General features: G+C 46.0%; 1 protein-coding gene across 1 annotated transcript; it reads right to left on the bottom strand.

Annotated features, from left to right (window-relative positions):
* Positions 1-1,037: 1,037 nt before the first annotated feature.
* Positions 1,038-25,019, bottom strand: TCAF2 (TRPM8 channel associated factor 2). Its single transcript, XM_066572254.1, has 9 exons — positions 24,919-25,019; positions 16,601-16,719; positions 15,169-15,802; positions 11,112-12,082; positions 9,121-9,215; positions 7,973-8,186; positions 6,068-6,307; positions 3,846-4,183; positions 1,038-2,284 (listed from the first exon to the last, which is right to left on the bottom strand). The coding sequence occupies exons 3-9, from the start codon at positions 15,783-15,785 to the stop codon at positions 2,039-2,041; spliced, it is 2,721 nt and encodes a 906-aa protein (XP_066428351.1). The 5' UTR covers positions 15,786-15,802; positions 16,601-16,719; positions 24,919-25,019; the 3' UTR covers positions 1,038-2,038.
* Between the last annotated feature and the right edge of the window lie 24 nt (positions 25,020-25,043).

The raw sequence follows: 25,043 nt of genomic DNA, 5'->3' as shown, positions 1-25,043 counted from the left end.
CCATCACAGATACAGACAAAATGTCCTAGTTATTATACTTGCCATGAGATATCTGGACATCTGCCACCATCCTTTCTGGCCTTGGAAAAGTGTCTGGGATGGTTGCTGGCCTGGCAATTGCATCCATCATCTTGATGCAGATGGGAAGCAGCCTCTCTGGGCTGTCCATGTGGTGTACACCAGCAGCTGGTACTGCCAGGATGACGTTCTAGTGGCCAGCTCAGCCCAGGGGGCTGCTGCTGACAGATGGTTCAGAACCAGGCAGAGATGTCAGCCCCCCCAATCCAGCATTCAGGTGAAAAAAGGCAGCGAATTTGAAAAGAACTTTTAAATGTGAAGAAAGAGGACAATCACCACAGGTAAACAAACCCCTTTGCATGGCCTCAGAAACAATAAATTAATCTGGATGTAACTGTGTTTTACTGAATCACAGGGAGATCCTGGGATGCTGACAAGGGCTTCAGTCGTCTTTGGTGACCCCATGTCTGCTGCTGCTGCAAGCCGATGATATTCAGTTTTTAATATCAAGCCGCTTTAAAGGTGTCTCAGACATGCTTATACTGGGAACATGGAAAGAGATTAATCCCTAATTGAAGGTCTTATCAATATACTTTCTGGGCTAAGAAATGGGAAGCTTAATGCAAAGACTTTGCTAGGACATTACATAATTTTGACATTTTCTACACACATGACCACAAAAAGAAAACCCCCAGAAAATCAGGAAAATATGGTTAAGCCATAAATGCAGAAATGCCTCTTTACTCCCCTGCTACAGTTTGGTTTTGGGACCACTTACCAAGCCTGAAGAAAGGAGGCTGCACAGCCTCTTTAATTGTGACTGATATCTGACCAAATGTGCCCTCCTTTGGCACTATGATATATATGAGGCCACACCACAGACTAGAGACTTCCATGGTGTTTTTTTTTCAACTTTGAACAACTTTACCACCAAGGCCACTTCTATTTAGGTCATTTCTATTTAGGCCTTTTTTTTACTGGGCATGGAGACATGAAAATAGGATCACATACAAAACCTGCGAGTCTACACTGGTATTTTTTATTTATTACTGATACATAAGGAATAGGGTGGGACTAGTGAGCTTTTAGGCTTTTAGGCTAAGCATTAACATGCTTGCCAAAACCCATAATAGCTGAGCAATTATGAAAGAGCTGGGAGTAACATGAATTTTTGTTGCACCTTGAAAAGGCTGGTCCTCTGTCTTGATGAACTGTCATCTTCCTTCTCCCTTCTCCCTCAGGCTGTCAGGTCAGTGCCTGTATTTTAACCTTGGATGAGTCCGTGAGCTAAACCTTTACTGACTACAATCAAGTCACCTCCCTGCTTCCACTCTCTCCTCTTCATTGGCATGTATCTTGCTGTCAGGCTATGGCTGAATGATAGCTAAAACTTATAATTGACTTGTTCACATAAAGATGGACGCTGGGTCACACAGTCATAGAATGTAGGGAGAAATCTACAGCATTTCAGTATCAATTATGCATTATATAGCCTGTATATATGCATTATAAGGCCACTTTCACAACAGGCGCTGTGAAATTCTGCATAACAAGAGGAATTAAAAATTAGGGATTTTAGGGTAACAAAAGTAATTGTGAAACTCTCATGTTACTGAGATCATATTAAGAATACAATGCTGTGGAGGTTACTATTTGCTTTAAAGATCTCTATTCCCATGGTAAAGTCCTTGAAACTGGTCCAGGGACTGCTCCACCCAGAAAACTTCCACTTCATCGGAGAAAGGTTCTGTAGGAACTAAATCAACTCAGAATTACATTCTTCCTGAGGTGAAGCACCTGGAACAAAGCTCACTGATTATTTAACCCTTCAGAAGATAGCTTAGGTGGTTGCTGATCTGCTGGTCCCTGTTGAATCTCTGTTGGGGCTGGCCTCCACTGGCAGCAAGAAGCTGAAGAATCCAGCATAAATCCAAGCACATAATGAGCTATCATGTAGATACACATGGAGATAAAGATAGGCCATAGCTAGTGTAAGAACCAAGATTTAGGTAGTTTTCCTTTATGGTCTGTAGGATCTCATTGGATCCTGCTCCCAGCTGGGTAGAGAGGACAGTTCCACAGACAGCTCTTTCTTGATAGGCCATCCCCAGGCTGTAAAGAATGGAGCCAAATTCTTATTCACCTGCTGAGAAAACTTCTGTGCCCACAAGTTCATCTTAGAAGTGTTGTCTTTTGGGATCGTGGACATTTTCTGGTAGTCAGAGAAGAGGTGGGTGAAGGGGTCCCAACCAAACCCTTCTTGCAGCTGATGAAAAACAATACAGTGTACAAACAGTTAAGTTATCATTTCACTGGCATTATTCCTGTGTTACATGCAGTAGAAAATTCCACGGGTTTCTGCAGTGTCTCTCAAAATGAATGCAAATTTAGATGAAAGCATCTAGTCTTTTCAGGCTTCAGAGCATAACTAACAGCACTAAAGTACAGAAAAATACCTCCCCATTACACTGATCTCCCAAAACAAACAGAGTTCAAAGATACACTAGGAGTAGCCAAAAGTGTCAGTAACTTATTACATAAGCTGCTGCTTTGTGAAAACAGTATCAGAGGGGACACTGACAGAATAGCTGGATAGAAGGGGCACAGGAGAACAAGGAGTATTGAGAAAAGGGGAGGGAGAGATTACGAACAGGGCATGCTTTGCTAAGAATAAGAACAAAAGGAGTTCATACACCTGCTGCTGCAGAATTAGAACTGTTCTTCCATGCCACATTTATTCCAGCAGTCCTGTTAGTAATCAGGCAGGAGATGAGACATCCCAGCCTACAAGCGTGGGTGAGGCAGTGAGGCAGTGGCCAAACTGGTAAGGTAATGTGGGAAAATTTCCTCCCTTAAAACTGTTCCCCTCTGTAAAAATATTTTGTTATTGGTTGCACCAAAAATCCCCGGAGGATGACTCTTCAGCTTGACCTTGCAGATGCTTATTTGGGATGTGGAGAAGTCAGGATCAATACTCCTCCAGTAAATATACTTTTCCTCATATGAAGTGTGAGAGCTCTCAGACAAGGGAGCTGAGGAACACTCATCTCACAACAGTCAGTAGCTTAAGCATCATAATGGATATCTGCTTTGCAGTTCCCAGTTAAAATCAGGCTGAGTGCTTTCTCCATTAGGCTAATAGTTTCTAGGAGGATTAAGGGAAAGGGGGAATCTCTCTTGCATGCTTCCCAAGAGAATGCACTTTAATCTAGGATAGGGTTTGTGTTTTAGAGTCTCGACCACAGTGAGGGATCCAGTTCTGTGTGCAGGAGGATAGGCTGAGCCCATCCTCTTGCCACTTGCTGGACTACACTGGCTCCACTCAGTGCACTGGATGATATGAACACCCTCCTCTCTGTAAGTTTTTTAAAAGGCCATGTAACTCACCAGGAGACTATTCAAAGCCTGGCTCTTCTAGACACTTTACAGTGCCAAGGTTTTTTGACAACTAGCCCACCATCCCACAGGAAATCTGCTGTGGATTAAAGAGCTGGGCCCAAGTTTGATCCTCCTTCTCCCATGTTGTATAACAAGAAGCAGTTCCTGTTTCTCTTCCAGGGAGAAAGATTAGTACATTGCACTGAGCTATCTCCCTGAGTGGCTAAGCCCAAATCTGACAAAGGAAGGTTTTCAGGAGACCTCAGCTTTAGGCACTCCGCCTCTTTACCTCTCAGGTGCGTTCTGGGCCCAAGAGAAACCCTCTGACAGTAATCAAACACATCAAGGCTCCACAGCTACAGTGCTGCTACAGTCAGCAGGCTGCAGACATCCCTCTGACAGAGGCTTCAGTGACTGCACTAGGAACACACACACATTTTCCCTGTTACCTGCAGGTATGTCTCCAGAGCAGTCCACACGTTCCAGTCCTTTAGCTGAGCACCTTTCTTCAGATAGTTTTTTATCCTTTCCTTGCGGCACTGTGGCCTGAGTGCCTGATGGGCCTTATGCCTGGGAATGCCCAGCACCTCCTCATGAACATAGACAGACCAGAGGTTGCATGTGGCCTCTGTGGTGTGAGGGGGGAACTCCCATGCCTGCTGCTGTTGATTGTGTCCCAGCTCATGGATGGGACCCCAAAGACCAGTAGTTTGCATGTGCTCCACGTCTAACATCTCCTTCACTGAATCCAGGTGGCCCATGATGGGGTAGCCAGCATGCATCCAGCCTGCAGGAGAGACAGGAGCAACATGTCATTACATGCTCACCTCAGTGCTTCTCAGATGTAAATGATTATTGTAATTTTTTTTTCATTTCTCTAGTATCTTTCCTCCATCTCAAAAATAACACTTTTTTTATTACCATGAATGACCAACTTTTCCCAGTGTGATGTAAGGAAATATATCATGTTTCACCCTAACAGATAGTGACCCTTAAACAGTCTAACAAGTAAAGGCAGGACTGAACCAACAGTTAAGTGCAGTTTTGCCTGCTTTTCCTTTTTATATATAAATGTACACTCATGGTTGGACTGAGGTTGAGGTTTTAGGATGAGGGGAAAATCATGACCATTGTCCAGAACATACATGAACTCCCACAGGCTGAGCACAGTCGACACCAATGCAACCATGCAATGATGTGACTGAGCACCATGGCACTCCTTGGGTGCTCCTATGTGGAGAGTGGATACTGCAGGCCTGCACTCCAGTGATCACTGGTGTGGATGCGACACATGGAAAACACGGTCCGTCATGCTTAAGGACTACACATCCTGTCATACTTAAGCCTGTTCTTAACCCTGCAGGATAGCTATTCCATAAACAACCTCCCAGCAGGTTCCTAGGCAAGAAACATGCACTGCAAGGGATTTTACTTCTGCCTCTTTGGTGTCTTCTTCCCTAATTGGTCCTCCTGGAAGATTCCCAAAACTTCATGCAAGAGCAATGCCCCCAGATTCAAATACCTGTTGTAGCAAGGTATAAGCAGCCCTTTACACAGAGGGAGCCTGATGAATGAACAGGAATGGCAATCCCCTTCCTGCAGGAACTAGTGAACATAGAACGTGAATGGCCTGGAACTAGTTTCTGCAGGAACCAGTGAAGATCTTGAGCTTCCTCTTTTTTAATAAGAGGGATATATGCAATTAGCAATCACTAGCACCCAAAAAGTTCAGATCCAGAAATGCGAGTGAAACCATTTAGTCCACCCAAGCCAAAAGAAATTTTATGTCTGTAGACTATGATATTTTTAACTGGCATTTGCTCGGCATAGCAAAACCTAACACTCCCAAGATGTGCCACAAATTCTTTCCATTGTAGCTTAGCAAAAGTTTAGGGCATCAGGGTTCATGCCAAGCCATTGTCTCATTGTGGATGATAAATTTAACCATGATGAATTTGGTTTTTTTTAAAAAAAAAAAACTGAGCAGAATTTTTATTGCAAAGTTCCATATTTATTATGTAATTTGATTCTTGAGCAAAGGCACTCAGTTCATAACTGGAAAAGCTGGATTGGGGTAACATCAGCTGCAAAAATACACACTCCTGGGCTTTGACAGCAATACTGGATCTGCTTCCAGATGTGTGCCATCATCTCAGGCACACATCTTTTCAGAGTAAGCTTTGCCCACAATAACCTTCGTGGAGCCCACCTCCAGCAAGTAGGCACACAGAGGTTTAAAATTGTCACTGAACACATGAGAACACTCCTGTGGCTGTGCCAGAGAGAAAATAGAAATCAGGTCACTTCTTCCCAGCTGTACTGGCTCTGCAGTGCATTCAGGAGGGAGAATGGATAACTGCATGTGAGCTAAAGCCACTGCAGTCAGCAGCTCTGCTTTGTAACACACCCCAACAGGAGAACAGCTGAGGAGACACCACCAGTTTTGAGAGCAGGGAGGCATCTGCAAAGGTCAGTATGTTTTTCAAGCCCTGCCTTCCCACATTTCCAACCTGACGGAGCAGCTCACAATTATGCAAGGGCCACAGTCATTTAACACCTCACATATGTTCCCAGTCTGGTTTTAGCAAAATAACCTTGAAGGAACAGACACTGCTGCTAGAGGCTAACTTGCCTCTTAGCCCTGGAGAAGGCCATATGGCATTGTACCCACCACATGAGATCTGGACATCTGTTACAATCCTCTCTGGCCTTGGGAACTTTGCTGGCACGGCTGCCAATGTGCTTATGGCCACCATGATCTTGTCCCACAGGGTCAGCAGCAGCCGTGGGCTCTCCATGTGGCGGATGCTGTCAGAAGGCACCGTCAGGATGAGATTCTCAACAGCCAGCTCTGCCCAGGGAGCAGGGTAGTGCCGGATACAGGCCTCCCACTGCCTTTCACAGGTCTCCCCTACAGAAACAACACAGAAAATCAGTTGAGCACAATTCTGACTTTTGAGCATGCTCGCAGAGGTCAAGCTCAGAGAAAGAGAGCAGGTCGTGAAAATTTCTTGGAAAACAGTATGTGGTAGTTGCATGACTGTGGGTGGTGGCTGTTACATAGCCAGTCCTCAATCTGTTCTTGGGAAGCCTCCTCAGGCTCTTTAATAGGTAGGGAACAGAAAAGGACTGGCATGTAACAGAGTAGCATAGCAAGAACAGATCCCTGTTTTGTATCAGAAAACAAGAGGCATCAAGTTTCTCCAGTGTCTCATTTCTTTTTGTCCAGCAGAGTTGCTGTTTCACATAACAATGCTGGCTCTGTTCAGTTTGACGAAGAGAAGAGAAGAGAGAAGAGAGAAGAGAGAAGAGAGAAGAGAGAAGAGAGAAGAGAGAAGAGAGAAGAGAGAAGAGAGAAGAGAGAAGAGAGAAGAGAGAAGAGAGAAGAGAGAAGAGAGAAGAGAGGAGAGGAGAGGAGAGGAGAGGAGAGGAGAGGAGAGGAGAGGAGAGGAGAGGAGAGGAGAGGAGAGGAGAGGAGAGGAGAGGAGAGAAGAGAAGAGAAGAGAAGAGAAGAGAAGAGAAGAGAAGAGAAGAGAAGAGAAGAGAAGAGAAGAGAAGAGAAGAGAAGAGAAGAGAAGAGAAGAGAAGAGAAGAGAAGAGAAGAGAAGAGAAGAGAAGAGAAGAGAAGAGAAGAGAAGAGAAGAGAAGAGAAGAGAAGAGAAGAGTGCTGGAAACATGGGGAATTCAGCAGAGATGTCTTGCAGGATCTAGAGATGGCCATATGAGGGCACAGTAAAGCAGGCAGAGCACAAAGCATGCTTTGCCGTGCTTCCTCTCCCTAGCACAACAGTTTCCATCAGAAATAACAACTCCAGCTCCAAGAAATGTGGGTGTGGACAAACCCTGCCCATTTTGTGAAAGCTCTTTCACCTACACCCAGCCACGCAGCAGGCTCAGAGTGACTAACCCAGAAGCAGAGATTCATAAATTGTAGAATAGTTTGGATGGAAGGGATCTTAAAGGTCATCTGTTTCAACCCTCTTGCTATGACCAGGGGGGACATCTTCAACTAGATCAGGTTGCTCAGAGCCTTGCCCAATTTGACCTTGAATGTTTCAAGGAAAGCATGCATCATCACTTCTTTGAGCAAGTCGTTCAGTATTCCACCATCCTCATGGTAAAAAATTTCTTCCTTATACATAATCTGAATCGATCCTCTTTTAGTTTAAAACCATTGCCCCTTGTCCTACTGCAACAGGTCCTGCTAAAGGGTCTGTCCCCATCTCTCTTGGACTTGCCCTTGGTGAAGAGGTGCTGGCTGTTCCAAATCAGCTCCCTGTCCTCCACGTGCCTTAGCATAGCATCTAGGAGGGTTTGTTCCATGATCTTTCCAGGCACAGAGCTGAGGCTGACAGGTTGGTGATTCTTGGGGACCTCCCTTCCACCCTTCTTAAAAATTAGTAGAAAAATGGGAATCCCAGAGGACAGCATAGTAAGGAAAATAAATCTGAGTTTTCCTAAATCCAAGCATTTCTAAGACCTTTCTAAACAAAGGACCATTTTTCCTTTCAGTCACTGGGACAACGACATCTGTGAGCAGCCCTCAGGCAAAAAGCCCCAAGGTAAACAAACCTACCAAGCTTGAAGAAAGGAGCTCTGACTGCCCCTTCCACCGTGATGGGCACGTTCCCCAGTGAACTCTTTGCTGGTACTACGATGTAAATGAGGCCACCCCAGAGGCAGGAAACGGATTGTTTCTGGCAGGCAACATCACAGGTGCGGATTACCACTGGTGCCCGTTTCAGCTCCTTGGCTCCAGAGAGGTCATCCGTGTGACACCCAACCTGCACCTGGCAAGCAGAAGTGGAGGAACAGCTGGTCAAAGGTGTGCCAGTGTGAGCTGGCACACTGACCTCAGCACCCACCGAGCACTGTCCCTGCAGAGCACGCACACAGAAGCAGCCTTCTGACTCCAGCCTAGTCCCTATCTCAGTCTTACAGCTCTTCTCCCAGTATTTCTGGCTCAAGTGCATCTTTCACCAGCAGGTCAGAGTCCTGCAGTGACTTCTTCCACTGCACTGCACTTGCATTGATCATTCCTCTACCCTTCCCCAGCATCAGAGTCACTTCCTATAACATCATTTGGAGAGATGTGGTCGTGACTGGCTTGTTTTATTGTGCCTCTTCCTTAGAGCTCTTATAATAAAACAGACAGCATGTGGCTGCAGGATCAGACAGAAGCACTTGAGTTAACTTTTCATTTCAGCTGCTTCAGGGAGGTGACTGCAAAAAATATCCAAGCAGGTAAGCATTTGCTTCTCTTCTATTTTGCAGAGAACAGGATTCCAAGTAACAGTGTCTGTCTCATCTGGATACATCTACATGAGCAGCAGTGACACCACTGTCAAAGGAATTTATGAGAGATCTCGAGAGATGGAATCAAGTTTGGTTCATAGAAGGGCCTAAGTACTTATCCTGGACCTGAAAATCATCTTGATCAGGTTTTTTTGCACCATAACAGAACAAAAACCAACAGCCCTCAAGCAGCAGCCACACTCAATTATCCCGCCAGCACAGAGTGGGAGGAAGGCAAAAGAAAAGAGAAAGGACACAAGATGAAGAAATAATGACAAAGCATTTGAAGTGCCACAGGGTGGCAGCAGTAGGAAAGGGCGGGAAAGGTTAGAAAAAGCCATTAAGGAGAAAACCCGTCCCCGTGCTATTTTTGAGTTCTAACCCGACAAATACACCGGCGTAAACCAACGCCAAGCAGATAGAGTTTACCTTCAGGCCAGCACCGACCACCAGGCAAGGGCACGTTATCACTGCTGTGTGCCCTTCGGGAAGATAGAGTCCTGTGCTCCTCCAGGCTGTCTTTCCTAAAATGTAACAGAACACAGTCCTGAACAGTTAAGCACTTCTTCGTACCGACCATTACAGATCCTGGAGATTTCAAGTTGCAACAGGAGAATAATCTTCCATCCTTTCCTTTTCCCTTGCTCTACACTCACAGAACTATCTCGCATTTACCCAACTTGTCAGAAATACAGTTTCAAAGAAATGAACAAAATCATCATGCTATTAGCAAGCAAGCCCATCCAGATTTACACTTCTGGAAATGCCAAGTTTAAATGTGCTTAGTAGTATCTTCTAAAAATGAGAAGGAAAAAAAAAAGAGAAAGTAAGTCAAAATCCCAACACTTCCTACACTCAGACCCTCTTCTCCTCAAGACCTCATAAGAGGTGCCAGCTATGGTGGGATTACACAATTGAAGTTGTAATGATCATAAAACATTTCCCAAATAACAGACTGACAGTGGCATCACTTTTTTCCTTAGTGACTGGTCCAGCACAAACTGGAGTCACAGGAATTATCATTTCTTGCTGACTGAAGTGATGAGAAAACCTCAAGAGACCATTCTGTGCTAGGTGTACCTGCAAGAAGGGTACCACTACAATTCAGCATGTTTCTAGACAGTCTTCCCATGGAAATGCAAGTCTCCTTAGAAAAAAAATCTCTTTAAACACTTGCAATTTACAGAATTTACAGTGCAAAACTGATCCATCTCTACTGTACTTATCAGGCAGATCCCACTCCCTAGTTCTGACATAAAGTTTAATTAGGCATATTTCAATCCAAACACCCAAAGTCCTAAAAAGAGCTGAACTGTCATTAAGCACCCAACTTACAACCTTTCCTGTCATCCATGAAAGCAGAACCAGTTTTGTCAAGCAAAACCTAATCCAATGAAAAATGCAAATTAGACTATATCACAGTGTGTTACCAGTTCATCTCAGTTTGGCTGAATTTGTACCAAAGGCAGTTTTGAAATGGTGCTCAGGGTTTGCTAGCTTTTCTTTCTTTTTCATTTATGTGAAATGACACAAATTCTGAGTATTTTCTGCTTTTGTCCTGACTCATTATTAAAACCAGTGAGAAGTTATTCTACAACTTTTCTCTCTGCACAGCCACTGCACTCAGATATTGCCATTCCAGAACAGCCTCCTTTATCTCATTGTAACAATTTGGAAACAACTCCTCTAAATCATATTCTAATTAAAAAAACTCTGTCCAGGGGAATTAAATTCCTAGTGGTATTTAACCCAGAGTTTAAACATATCAGTTGTAAGCAGGAATCTCAGCAAACTGGTACAGATACAAGACCTAAGCTTAGACAAATAATTTATGGTGTATTTACTGAATACTTTGGCTTCAGTGGTTGTGTCACCCCAAGAAGTTCCCACCATACTTCCAGCCTCTTTCACCCCCAAAACCAGATCTTCCCTCCATTCTGCTGATACACCAAGCTGTGGGACTGTGCTATAACTCAGGCTGAAATTACCTAGATAACAAATAAACTTTTTGTTTCTAACTCCCACCTCTTCATAGGATGGCTCCATAGACGGCTATATCAGCACAACTATGGGAACAGCACCTTGCACTGTGGAGTCCAGGGTTTCTCAGAGAAGCTTTCTTGCCAAAACCATTGTGCCATGCAAGTGCCCTGCAGTGCCACTTGTTGGGAGTTCTTTTCCAGCCAGTGCCTGTGCACCAACAGGGAGGAAGCAGGACTTCCATGGAGTGTTTCAGTTGCTAGAATCAGGGCTGGCCACAAAAGGAGCCTGTCTGCCACTGCACTGAGCTCAGTCTCCTCTGAAGGCCAAGGTGAAATTGCACATCTGTGCCCATGCTCAGGCATACACAGACACAGGCACACTGAGGGCAGGCACCCCAGTGATCCCAGCAACAGGGAGGAAGAGAGATAATTCCTCACCTGGGTTTGTGCCATCGATTTCCACAGTGACGGGGAAGGCACAGACCCCGGCAGCAGATTTCTGCACCAGGGCAGCGCTGTCTGTCATGGTGAGGGACAGCTCAGTTGCCATGCACAGAAGCACTGCCTCTTTGGAGTTGCTTTTGACCGGGCACTGCCTGCTGACCTGCGGGATCCCAGTCCTCTTGAGCACTTTGGTCAGGATGCGGTGCAGCGAGGCGTATGCCGGGCAGTCGTGGGCTGGGATGTGCAGGAAGGCAGCGCAGTCCTGTGCCAGGGGGTGCAGCCAGCCCTTCAGGGGCTCTGTGAGCTCCTGATGTCCCTGCAGCTGCGTGCTGAAGAGCAGGAGTGCCCTGCGGAAGTGGTAGTGCTCCCCCGGCCCCAGGGCTGGGTACTTGGCTGCCTGGCCTGTCTGCCCCAGGATGCTCAGCCCAAAGCGGTTCAGGATCCTGTTGCCAGGATATTTTGCCACAGCAGCTTTGCCAGAGTTCTGGGAAGCCCAGTACCAGGCCTGGCCCCCCACCAGCAGGCCACCTCCCTCTGCCACGAAAGCGTGGATCCTCTCGGCTTCTTTGTCACCGTAAGAAGTGCAGCAGTACACGCTGATGTCACCTGCCAGCTGTGACACCTGCGACTTCACCTCTGCCTGAGACAGCAGGCTACACAGCTTCTTCAGGCTGGGATCCACCCCCACCAGCCCCTTCCTGCCGGCATCCAGCCAGGAGACAGCATTGAGCAGGAATCTGGCCAGCTTTGGGGAGAACAGCTGGCCCTCATGGGTGGCCACCACCACGCGGCCGCGGCCGTAGCGTGCGGCAGCCAAGAGGCAGCGCTGGGAGCTGTCCAGGCACAGCGGGAAGGACAGGGCTCCATGCACCAGCAAGGTGGAGGGGATGCCCCCCGTCACCAAATCCAGCTCTGGCACACCGTGCAGGAGAAACTCGGCATCACGGCTCAGGTTGGCCTGGTGCCTGCAGAACCAAGAGAGGTCCAGGTTAGCCCCCAGCCCAGAACCCTTGGCACAAAATGACTGGAGCCATAGCTGAAACTTAAGGAGTTCTCTTCTTGATTTCACAGTGTCCTAGGTAGACTATATGATGCTTTTATCCCCAGTTGTCTTGTTCTGTTTATGCTGAATAATAAGCTTTGCACCTTTAGGACTTGTTGCAGAGAGTGAAGGGGGAGAGAAGAAGCAGCAGTTTGTTTTCAGACACTGCACTCACTCCTCCACATTCCTGCTCCTGGACTGTGTTGTCTGCGGATGGACAGACAGTGGGACAGAGCTCTCCTTTGCCTTAGTTAGTTTTGGCTAGCTGAGGCAAAGAAGTTCCCTGGACTGTGGGGTTTTTTCCCCATTTTCTTTGGACCTGTTCAAACCTGCTCTGGCCTGAACACCAGCAGGGCACCGGCAGCTCACACCTGGGGCCCACCGGGCTGGGCCTGGGCCGCGGCATTTCCAGCAACTGAGGGACTGAGAAGAGACTGAGTGAGCTGAGCTGCAACCTGGGGAGGGGCCTTTCCTGAGTTTGTCATCTCTTTTGGAGCAGCAAGGGGTTTTATTGTTTAACATTGTTTAGGTTTTATTGTTTAAAAAACAGGGTTTTTTCCACTTTTCTCCAAGGTGGCATTTCCTCCCAAACCGGTTGGGGCAGAGGGACCAATTGAATCTGCTTTCCTAGAGGGGCGCCTTTGGGGGTTCTCTCCAAAATTTGCCCTGAACCAGGACACACAGAATATTCTGAGTTGGAAGCATCACTGAGTCCAACTCTTAAGTGAGTGGTCCATACAGGGATCAAACCCCGCTCCTTGACACTATTTGTAGCACCATGTTCTAACCAACTGAGCTATTCCTGGTGGCCATCCTTGCCTCTTCTTTCTCCTTCATCCCAGGACATCATGCTGTCAGTTCTTCCGTTTAAAAAAAAAATTAACAAATCCATCAATGCCTCGTTTTTCTCCTTTTAAAGCCTCAGTTGTTACAGTCAAGAAAATCTGTAGGAGTCTCAGCCCTCATTTAAAAATTGGAATAAATAGGTTAAAAGGAAGCTTCTAGACCTCTGTCTTTGAAGAGCCACTTGAAAATCTAAATACATTGCAGAAATTAAAAAATCCCTTCAGACTCTTCATGTTTTTTTAAACTGCAGATTTCAACTGCACATAATGTGGGAATCAGCATATCTCCTCTAAGAGAAACTTCCTCTATTTGCCCCACCCTAGGCTTAATGAACTAGGCAAGCCCAAAAGATTTCTGTGCTTTTCCCAAGCTCTGCCACTGCTGAGAACTGAAGAAAGGAGTGCTAGGACAGATGGGCTACACAGACAGGCAGACACACAGCTAGACAAATCATGAATGACTGGAAATTGAATTAGAGCCTTAACACATATTCCTCACATTACCTCACATTGTCAGTGTCCACAATAAAAAGAGATTAGGCTGTGCAAGGCTCTCTTATCTCTGCTATTTTCATATAACTCCTATGTGTCACTGTGGAGAAAGACATGCTGAATTACTCTCATTTGCTTTGTGCACACTTTCCCCTGGTTCTGCCAAACAGTTTTCCCCCAACACCTGTGAAGGATCTGTTGTTACATGGCCATTGTTGCCAACTCAGTGAGAATAAATGATGCTGCCCTTCCTCATGCCCATAGGACAGGAATTAAATCTGCAGCTCTTCTTTGGTTATTACTTTACTGAGACCCTTTGTCACACAGAGCATGTGTCCAGGCATATGGCACAGCTCCTGTCTCAGACTAAAGCCTGATTCTCCGCACACAAATCTGGCAAGACCCAGATGTACAGATGTTACACAGAAATTGGAGATCTAAATTTCTCCCTGGCACTGGATTCAAACAAAACCCCCACAAAAACAACCTAAACAAGGTGTAATTCACCTTTAGTTACCATTTGAAGTCTTGTTAATTGTGATGTAATTTTTCTCTTCTGAATTCCCCACCCCTTTCCCACTTCCATGCCCTGTGCATGAAGCAGTGGGAACATGCTTGTGCAGTGCAGGTGGTAACAAGAAGCAACCAGTAAATTTTAATTAAGCAGCCTGATTTGTTAGCTGTGCCCTAAACATTTCACTGAATTAAACAGCAGAGCTTTCTACCACCTTTACCAGAAAAAAACAGAAATTATCAGATCCCATTAATTGTTTGAAAATATTAGAAATTTAGCATTCTACATCCACAAGGAAAAGGCTGTGAAGGAAAGACTCGCTGGGAGTTTTATTGTAATTGCTGTGGCTGTCACTACAGTGAAATGAAGCTGCCACGCAGAGGAAGCGCAGCAGCACAAATGCTCCTTGGAGAACCTGCTGTGCCTTATGTAACTTAGCAGAAAGTGGCAGGAGAAAGAGTGGCAAGGGGAGGAAGAGAGCAGGGCAACATCCAGGTCTCCAATGCCTGGTCAATTGTGCAATATGAGACCTGAGTTTTACACCTGATAATCCAGAACCCAAAGAGCCAGGCTGGAATCCCAAACAAACTGAGATTTCTTGCCCACAGCCTGTTTCAGAAGCTGAGAAGGGAGGCGGCACCCAGCCTCAGCTCTGGCCAGCTCCAGGAGCTTACCTGCAGAGGTAAATTCCTGCAAGGAACAGGCTAAACAGGTTTGGCAGATGTCAGCCAGAGCCTGGCCTAGAGAGCTGTCCCGCTGCTTCATCTCCAGCATGGTTTACAGCTGTGGGAAAGTTGCCCTGAATGTAGGGATGTGTGGGGAAAGGGAGAGGAGTTCTTCCTCCTGCCCCTGTTTTGCTGCATTTCACTCAGGTACACTTGATCAAGCAGGCTGTTCTAAAAGATGCCTCCTCTCATTTCCTTCTCTGAGCATGGATTCCCTGGGCCTGGTTCTGCTGCCCTGGAAGCAGTTGAAGACAGCATTCTTTCCAATTGCAAAGAACAGTCCTCTTTAAATTGGAAGGCAACAATTCCATGCTGGTTAATAAAGAATCAGTATTTACCATCACCCTCACCTCTCACCTCCCAAAACTTCTACAAACAACTCACCCACATAACCTAATTGGTGGTTTAAAGAGAGGGCAACTCAGGTACTCACGGGACAACCAATGGGATCTTGGGAATCTTCTTGGCCACTTTGAAGACGCCTTTTTCCACAGCGTTTCCTGTGAAGTACACGCCAGCCACGCTGGTCACCTGGTTCCCAGGGAATTCAAACAGCACCTTCTCCTTGCCGTGTTGACTCGCCCAGTACCAGGCTTGGCCTCCAACAAGCAGCCCCCCACCCCCTTTGACAAAGTCCACGATGCCTCTGGCCTGGGAGCTGTCATAGGCGTCCATACAGAACACCCCCATGGATGGGCTGGGCTCTGCCTCCACCTGCACTCGAGTGCCAGCCTCGAGCAGCACCTGGGACAGGGAATCCAACCGAGGATGAACCCCAACCAGGGCCTCTGGGCAAGGCTTGAGCCACCTCGTGGCATTCCTGAGGAACTGGGAGAACTTGGGGCTCTTCAGGATTCCTTCATGGGAAACGACCACCATCCTGCCCTTCCCATACTGTGAGACCGCAATCAGGACCTGCTTTTTAGTGCTCAGGAGCACAGGGTAGGCGTCCTCTCCAACAAGGAGCAGCTCACAGGGAACAAAACCTCCAGTGAAGTCCCATGGCCCGACACCATCCACTAACTGCTCGTAGGTGGCACAGGGTTTCATCTCCAGGACACTCCTGTCTGGTGGAGAGAACAGCAACCTCCATTATAGTGAAGTTCAGCAAAAAGGAAAACTGTAACAACCCCCTGGAGCAATTTTTTTGTTGGCTAGTAGGAACTCCAAACAAAGAGGACTCAGATTTGTGGATACAACTTTTTTGGGGATTTGGTTTGTTTGTCATTTTGTCTGTTTGTTCACTTGTTTTAGCTTTGTCATCACACTATTTACATATTTAAATAGAAGTGACAAGTATACCATGATTATGGAGACAAAATGGCTGTTTCAACAAATTCTGCTATGCACCATGGAGGAAAACAGGGAAATAAAGGTATTCACTGTCCCATTAACAATTTATTTGAAGAGGGAGAGTGCCAGAGGCTCCAGGAAGTCTACTAGGAACTTGTATGGTAGAGGTGGTTTACACAGGAACAGCCAGAAAATGAAAAAGCTGTATCAACACAATGCACAATATAATTCAAGCATGCCGTTCACATTTTAGCTCCCAATTGGATAGGTACAGAGCTACGTGCTGCTGCTGCTGCAACATGTTGTACTTTTCTACCTCCATTTAGGCCTGTGCTTAGTATTAGGAGGTGCTGTGAGGGAAAGTCAGCAAAAATGATGGAGATGACCAGCTTCCCTGCAATAACTGTGAGTTTAAAGCACATAGTGCCCATGAGAGCATGTCTGAGCACAGGAGATTAATGACCTAGCTCCCTGATCCAAACTGTTTTAAATCTCAATAAAATAATTTCTCTTTCCCAAAGCTTTGTTTCATCTGCTTTCCCACCTGTAAGAAGTAAGAAGAGTGTACTGACCTCGATGCCAAGCCCTTTGAGGTCTGTGAGTGACACTGCTCTCTTAAGGCTCCCTCGGTTTGAAAGTCTGGCTTCGCTTTGTCCTGAAGTTGTCTTCTGCTGATCTGGGATAGCTGTGGCTGTGCAAACAGGAAGGCTTTGAGGTATGAGACTCTGACCCAGTCCCACCCAGCTTGTGTCATTCAGGATTCAGAAGAGTGACTGAGCACAACGCCTACAGCAAGGGAAGGAGCTGCTCTGAAGGGGCGTGGACCTTTCCCTGGCAGCATCCCGTGCCAACACCAGGCTTCACACACACTTCACAACTGGCTACCCTGAAAGCAAACCCTTGTCATCCAAACACAGGAAAATACAAGTCCTAGAGAAGCTGCATCCTTGATCTGGATTTTGTCAGAATCCCCAGGGTGCTTAGACACAGCAACCTGATCTAGAATGACAGTATCACTTATCCTCTTTGGTCATGCCTGGAAGTGCTGTTTTTTACCAAAACTATCATAGGACTCCTCTATTGTCTTGCATATGATTCATGAGCCAAAGCTGATTCATGAGACAATTTAACATGGGATTAACATGGGATAAAAACCACAATGCCCAGTAACAAAGTGCTTGATTGCTGCCTTAGTATGAATCCCAGCTTTTTATTGCTGGGTTCGAAGAAGCCCTACATGTAAAGGCAAACACAAGGTCTAAGTGCTTTAGGGTGTTTTACTACAAATCATGCAGCAAAGCAGTAATTCAGCCTTGGAAAATACTGAAGGGTGTTTTGGTGATTTCTGTGGATTTGATACTAATGTACCTAATACTGACACACTGACCATGGTGCAAGGAGAGGAAAAGCGGTTGGATAGTTTCAGCAACTCATATGAAGCTATAGAATCACAACTACTGACTGAAAGGTTTGGGTTGGAAAAGGACTTAAAAGAACATCTAGTTTCAAACCTTTTGCCATGGGCAGGGACACCTTCCACTAGACTAGATGCTCAAAGCCCCATTCAACCTGGCATTGAACTCTTCCAGGCATGGGGCATCCACAGCTTCTCTGGGCAACCTGTGCCAGTGTCCTACCATCCTCAGTAGAGAAATTCTTCCTAACGTCTAATCTAAACCTGCCCTTTTTCAAGGCCTTCCCCCTTGTCCTGTCACTGCATGCCCTTGTAAAAAGTCCCTCTCTAGCTCTCTTGTAGCCACTTTTAGTTACTGGAAGGGGCTCCAAGGTGCTCCTGGAGCCTTCTCCAGTCTGAACAACCCCAACTCTCTCAGCCTGTCTCCATAGGAGAGGTGCTCCAGCCCTCTGATCATCTCAGTGGCCTCCTCTGGACTTGTTCCAAGAGGTCTGTTTTCCTTCTACTAGGAAACCCAGAGCTGGATGCATCACCCCAGGTAGGATCTCACAAGAGCAGAGGAGCAGAATCCCCTCCCTTGCCCTGCTGTTCATGCTGATCTGGATGCAGCCCAAGGCACAGTTGGTTTTCTAGGCTGTGAATGTACATTGCCAGGTCATGTCAGACTTCTGGTCAAACCAACACCCTCAAGTCCTCCTTGGCAGGGCTGCTCTCAATTAATTCTCCACCCAGGCTGTATTTGTGCTTGGGATTGTCCCTCAGTTATTCTACATGGGGACAAACCACAGGACTAGGTTTGATGTAAAATCAGCAAACTTCTTAGCTCCCACCTTTCTTATCACAGGATCTGAAAGCTAACATCCTATGCTCTCAACCTAGGAACACTCCTGCTCCCTGGCATTTATCCAGAACAAGGAGTGGCTGTTTTAGAAAGGATGTTAACTCTCTTGACTGAAAGCAATTGAGACCATATAACAGAATTCCCAATTCCTATGTAATCACAATTTCTCCATTTAAATTGTGTGAAGCATTTCAGAGTGGAGGGAAGAAGTGCACATATTAGACCCCAATCAGACACAACTACAGATGATCTCCTCTATCTAGAGAGAGAAGGGAGAAAACTCAGCAGGAACAGAGAACATACATGTCTAACAAGAATTGAAGGAAGCTGCAGAAGACTGAGCTGGCTGGCTGTCTCTCACATCAATTAGGAGGAAACAACCACTAGACCTGGGCCCATACAGAAGGAAGATCTTGGCTCCTAGCTGCGTCCCCTCTTAATGTGGACGCAAAAATTCTCCATGACAGTGTCTCAAGACAAAGATTCTGAATTCCTTGTCTTCCCTCCTGCACCTTCCACCTCTCACCTCCAGAGAGTTCCTCCTCCCTGTAGAGCTGAGAATACTGTGAGAGTAGGTATTGAAGCAAACATTTATAAACCCTGCCAGAGGACTAAATCTATCCCAGTCTTTTTTCTGTCTCTGGAAAAGGGACAAAAATGTGATGGGAAGTTAATGGGATTTCATTAAATGCAAACTTAAGATTCCATCATCTGCTGTCCAAAAGCCACCACACACAGGCAAAAGAGATATGATTCAAAGGAAGGCATACCCCTTGGTCTACTCAGGAAGAGTATCTGTGAGACAGAGGACCGGGGCGAGTTCTGAGGGTGAATATGGGAATAGATTTTGTGTTTTAAGTGGTCAGCCACTTTTGGGCAAGTCTTCAAGGTCCCCACAAAATACGGGAGGACTTCCATGAGTAAAAATTATGGGATTGTGCAGTATCTGTGAAGTATAGGACAAAAGAGGCAAGACAGGCACTGAGATGTCTCACCTGTTAACAACACAGGTAAGCCTAAGTGAGTGGGACACACCATTTCTAGGGATGTGGCTGTTCTTCCTCATTAGGGTGAGCCCATGGGTTTTCCAGTCTTTCCTCTATTTCAGATTTTCAATCTAGCTGTCTGCACAGTAACTAAGAATCAGCAATACTGCAAAGTCTGTAAGCAGTAAGGAATTGGTGGACTCTTGCTTCTTCCCATCTTTATCAACAAATTGAGCAAGGAGAGGAATTATGATGTTCGGCATTTGCTGAAGACACAAAAATACTTATTTTCATTGTCTGTTCATCAGCAACAAGGTTTTAAACTGAAAGAGGGTAGATTTGGATTTCCCAGATTTGGCTATAAGGAAGAAATTTTTTATGGTAACAGTAATGAGACACTGTAACAGTCCACACATCCAATCTGACCTTCTTCTGACACAGCCAGAGAAAAGGGATGGGGAAGGGGGAGGAAGCCAAGCAAGAAAACTTGCATGGGAAACACAAAATTAGGAAAAAATACATTAAGAAAACCTTTCTAGAGTTACATAATAAAAGTAGAAAAAACAAAGTTAAATATATCTAAAGGAAGGAGAGACAAAGAAAAAGTAGATTAGGTTGCAAATTAATGAGAACTCTAAGATTAGATCAAGATAGCAATCACCAAAGGAAGCTACTGCAGGTATTTATTTTTAACAATGACAGGCCTAAGAATTATTAGGAAACATACTGAAAATTGATAAAGTCTAAAAAATATATTTTTTAGTAAAAGTGCTACAGAATCAATTAGGCAATTACCATGTGTTATTTGTATTATTTTCATGTGGCACTTCAGAGCAATAGATTGTAAAACATTACAATTTCCAAGCCTAGTAAAATGTTGCAGTGGTCTGAGGAAAAAAACAACATGAATTGCCCATCCTTTCTGGTGGTGTTACCATGCACACCAGTGTTAGGGTACACTCACTGGCTAATGAGATGCAAAGAAATAGAAAATGTGAATGTCTAAACATACGTTTGTCCAGTAATTTTAATTTCTTTCAAGGCAAGGAAAGAACAAAAGGAAAGCAACTGATTAAACATGATCAGTGCATTTGGAAAGGTATATAACATCTTAATTATAATTCATTCTACTAAATTTCTGTGAGTTGAAAGTTAGCTAATGAGCTATAATTGGTAAAGACAGGGATAGACTGAATCAGAAGAGATGCCTATACAAACAAGTGCTGTTTAGTCTTTTTGAAAATATTTACCTGGGATCTAAAAAGGACAGCATATATCACATAGATGAAATCACCAAATAATAGAAATCAAGGCACAGAAGCACAGAAGAAATAACCTTACTAGAGAACAATTTTTTTAAAATGAGACCTTGCCTAATTGTAAGTCCTACGATCTGTAATTTTAGAAAAGCGTTGACATCTGTTGGTGAACAGGGAGCTGAGCAGCACAGGAATCCCCGGGAAATGCAGACACAGAGCCCTTTCCAGCCTGGCGCTGGAAGGGTTGAGTCTCATTTGCATGCCTGCTGAGTAACAGCTCAGATCCCTCCCCTGTAAATGTTGCTCGGTTGAAAAGCAGGGGATGAGGGAACACCACCCCTTCCAGTTGAAAAGGAGCAGAAAAGAGAGAGGTCTGATGGTCTTTGTGTGCAGGCCGTGTCAATCCACTGCAGCCCGCAGTGATGCGGTCATGAATATGGAAAAACAACAACTTTATCCCTCCCAAACCAAAAGGATAGCACAGAACTTGATGTGCTACATCCTGTTGGGGAGCAAGGGAAAGCAGGGATACTGGGACAGCTCAGTGAAGCTGAGACTGAAGAACAGGCAGGGCATAACTCAGGTGACGGGCAGCTTAATAATCTATCACTTGTCACATGTCACACAAAATTCAAGTGTAGGGTCAGACTGATGAAGGTTTGTGCTCTATTGCAGACTTCAATGGCAGCACTGCTTATTGCAACAAAAAAATGTGCAATTCTATAAACTGAGCATTGCTTCCTCCTTATTACCATTATTTTTTATAATGCAGCAAGCAGAAATAATTAAAGCTGTCCCTGATCTATTAAGTCACATTCTTTTCCAGCTCAGTATAAGTGTGACACACCAACAGATGAGCATCTGGGGTTTCCTTGGGATTTCGACAGCAACCAAACAATCCCTCTGAAGAAATGTATGCCAAGTAAAAAAAAAAAAAAAAGAACAAGTTTACTTAATCCTTTGTAACAATCAATCAATCAATGTTTTAAAGCCTTACTTTAAATAACATGGGTGCACAAATTATCGCTTTTGCCCATGGTGTATGAGCTATCTTATTCGTACTAGCTTCCCCAGGAAAGTCTTCACCACACTCAAGCCATGCTGGGCTGGATTTTGTGTTCCCTGGCAGGTGGCATCAGGGTGTCCCTGCTGATGTCTGGCTGTCTGTCCACCTGCCAGCTGGTTGCCAGTGCCAGTCAACACAGAGTATGTGGCTTCTGCCTCTATTTCTTTCTTACACCCTCAGCCCTTTCAAGCCAATCAAGCATGAATCCAGTGCTCTTGATGAGTGTGGTTTCAGTTCCTGTTCCAATCACAAAGTAATAGTCAGGGTCATTCCTTTTTTGGTTACTGTGTTTGCTGTTATCTCGAAATGTCATCTTGGAGCTTGTACAGACACGCATTCCTCACTTCTTTTCCTGGTTCCGGGAGTCTGCCATGCCAGCATCATCAACACAGCTGGGCAAGTGAACTTCCAGGCCACAGCATGTCACAGTGGGGCTTTGGTCAACCCACACACTACAGTGAGTCCAGCCATGGCACACCTGGGAAGCCAACCCCGTGACAGGTCCTCCCTTCCCGATGGGCTTTAGGAGTCCCTTGAGTCCTTGGGGTCCCACCTTGAGTCACCCTTGCCTGTGCAGGACCTGTTTGATAAAGCTATGTCTGAGCTGTGTTGTCCTATGGCATCTTCTATGTTTTAAGTCCAAGCCTTGTTACCTTCAGCAAGTCTTTACATAAACCTATTCCTAAATCTAGCATGTTGCTGACCAGCTTTAGGTTGGCTTCATGTCCTGGGAGGTTGTTCCAGACTCTTGGTGGAATTTGTTGTTTTTTCAGGACATTTTACTGCTTGGAATGTTCTCTGATGCCTTAGGCAATCATCTCACTTGTCTTCCGCTCTCCCTGAAAGCTATAGCCAAAATTTTCATTTTCCCTTCACCTAAGCGTACCCATCAAGTTCTGAAATCTTTCCTTTGTCTCTGCAATGTATCTTCTGAGAACAGGCCTGACATGAGGTGCCTTTACAATGCTGTGGTACTATAAGCAAGCCTTCGAAGAGGCTTGACAAGAGACTGTTCTGACGTGCCTTCCCTCCATCCACACCCTACTGGAAGCATTATGGCATTGACATCACCCCAGACACTCACTGTTGTTTTGCTGCTGTCTCTGTCCCCTTTTCCATAAAGCCCTCCACATACAGCCTGTCAGGGAGGCCCTCAGACAGTATCTAAAGAGTCTTTGGAAAGTTACTAAGGAACTTAACTTCCAGTACTTGGTTTAAATTACTTATGTAAGGGCTTGCACTACTATGCTGAAAACTAGGGGATGGCTGGAAATATGAGCTGTATAACATCTGTAAATGATCTCCACTAAAAGATCTCCTTTCCCTTCTACTACTTATCACGTTATCAAACTTGTTTCTAGCATGTTTGGCAGTTGTAGATAATTTGGCACCAATTACACATACTGCAATTTTCAAATGCTGGATTATGAAATAGGAGCTGAAAAAGTACCAGTACCAAACAGAAACTTCATTGCCAAGCATAAGACAGAATGACCTGCAAAGATTTATTTTAAACCAACACATAGCTGGTTTATTATTAGAAGTAGATGAAAAAAAGATGTCAGATGGATTGAGAGCGTAGGAGAACTTGTGTGCTAATGCTGACTGGAGATTGTAAATTTAGCACCCTACAGACTCATTAGATGAAGAATTATCTCGTGTGTTTTTGCTGTGCTTCCTGCAACAAGACCTGCTAGACCTGCTGGACTAGAACCAACTTAGATGCTTCTCTCCATGTTCCTCAGTGTATCAAGGTCCAGAGTCTATGCACAGAACCAGCTTTGTACCTCCTACAGATCTAATCTGCAATCAAATAACTCATCCATGTTAAATTGCAAATTGTGAGCAGCTAGAAGTTTCCAGACCAAACGCACACAGAAACCACAACCCTCTCCTTCTCTGTCTTCTCCCTTCTTACTTAGATTGAAAGTAAACTAAAGTGTACATTTGCGTGGGGTTGAAAAGCATGTTCTTTCTCAGGGGAAACCTGTAGATTTTGCAGTTTACACCCAGCTGCCAGAGTAACTTCAGGTTCTTTTAGTCTCTTTTGCTACTCCTTTCCTTTGGAACCGGCACAGAGCAGCCCCGGTTAGGTCAGACGCAGCCTGTACCCTCCTCACAGAGCAAGCTCCCACTCCAGGGATTTGCACTGGAGACGGCAATGCGGCTTGGAAAGGCAGCTGGGGGACACTGCGAGCCCCCTTTCCCCTTCAGTCACCGCTTTTGTTACAGAAGGCTCAAGCATCACGCTGCACAGCGAGCACCAAGCGCGGCGGGCGCAGCAGAGGCGGCGGCTCCGCACGGCTCCCGCTGCCCGGGAGCGGCCCCGGCGCTGCCCGGGAGCGGCGGGCGGAGCTGCACTGAGCCGCGCCAGCCCCGCGCCCAGCACCCACCGGGAAAGCCGAGGGAGCGGGCGGGAAGGAAAGTTCAAGAACAGCCGGGAAAGGTGCCTCCCTAGGCGAGGAGTGGGCAATGCTGCAGCTGCGCGGCCGGGGGGGGGCCGGATGTTCAAGGCTTGCAGTGGAAGGTTGAACCCATTTAACACTTTTGCTTTCCTTATTTATGGCGAAGGTGATGGATACGATTCTAGTCTGATTTTGAAAATTGGATTTTGCAAATGACTTGGCCGAATGTACCATACCATCCAGGAGGGACGTACAGATGCTGAATAACCCAGAATTAGACTGATCTGCTAATTCCTGCACATTCGTACTTGTTCTTCATATTAAGAGGGAGCACCTATTCCTATTTATGCATCCTTAAATACTCCAACAGCAGGCTGACGCGCAAATTGGTGCTATTTTATCTGGACAGATACAGAAAAGCAAGCCACAGAGCTTGCACTCTGTGTCCTAAGCATGTCTTTACCTTTCCTGGTCCTAGGTAACAAATGGCTTTCAAGCACACGGCTCCTAATGGGACCCCAATCAAGGGATGCCCGAGCTCCCCGGGATGCACGCTCGCTGTCGGCTCGGTGCTTCCGTGCCCACCGGTACTACCTTTCCCGGGACTACCTGCGTGGTGGGCAAAAAGAATATACGCCATGCATCTGCACAGGGTTGCTGAAACTGAGCGGTCAGACGGGTTACTTTTATTATAAGTGCAGCTTACAGTAAAGCTTCCCTAGGGCAGGACGCAGCAGCTCCTCCTCACTGCCGGGCCGGGCTCCCCTGCATCACCAGAGAGAGGCGGGCGCACCTGCCCTGCAAGCTCGGCGCTGTAAAAGCGCGCCCTCCCTCCTCTCACAAATAAGCTGCTCTTCTTCTTCTGCTTCTCCTTCTCCCCGCCACCCCGGAGTATAACGCGGCCAGGCGACTGCCTTACCCCCGCCGTCCTCTCCGCCCCCGGGGGCGACGCACAATTTCACGCCGGCCCCTGGCACGGCCGGGCGCTTTGCGGCAGCAGCTCTAGAAACTTCTCGGTCCCTCCCTCTCCCCTCCCCTTCCTCC

This window comes from Molothrus aeneus, chromosome 2 (genome assembly GCF_037042795.1).
Source record: "Molothrus aeneus isolate 106 chromosome 2, BPBGC_Maene_1.0, whole genome shotgun sequence".
NCBI lineage: Eukaryota > Metazoa > Chordata > Aves > Passeriformes > Icteridae > Molothrus > Molothrus aeneus.
This window is presented reverse-complemented; position numbering and strand designations above follow the sequence as displayed.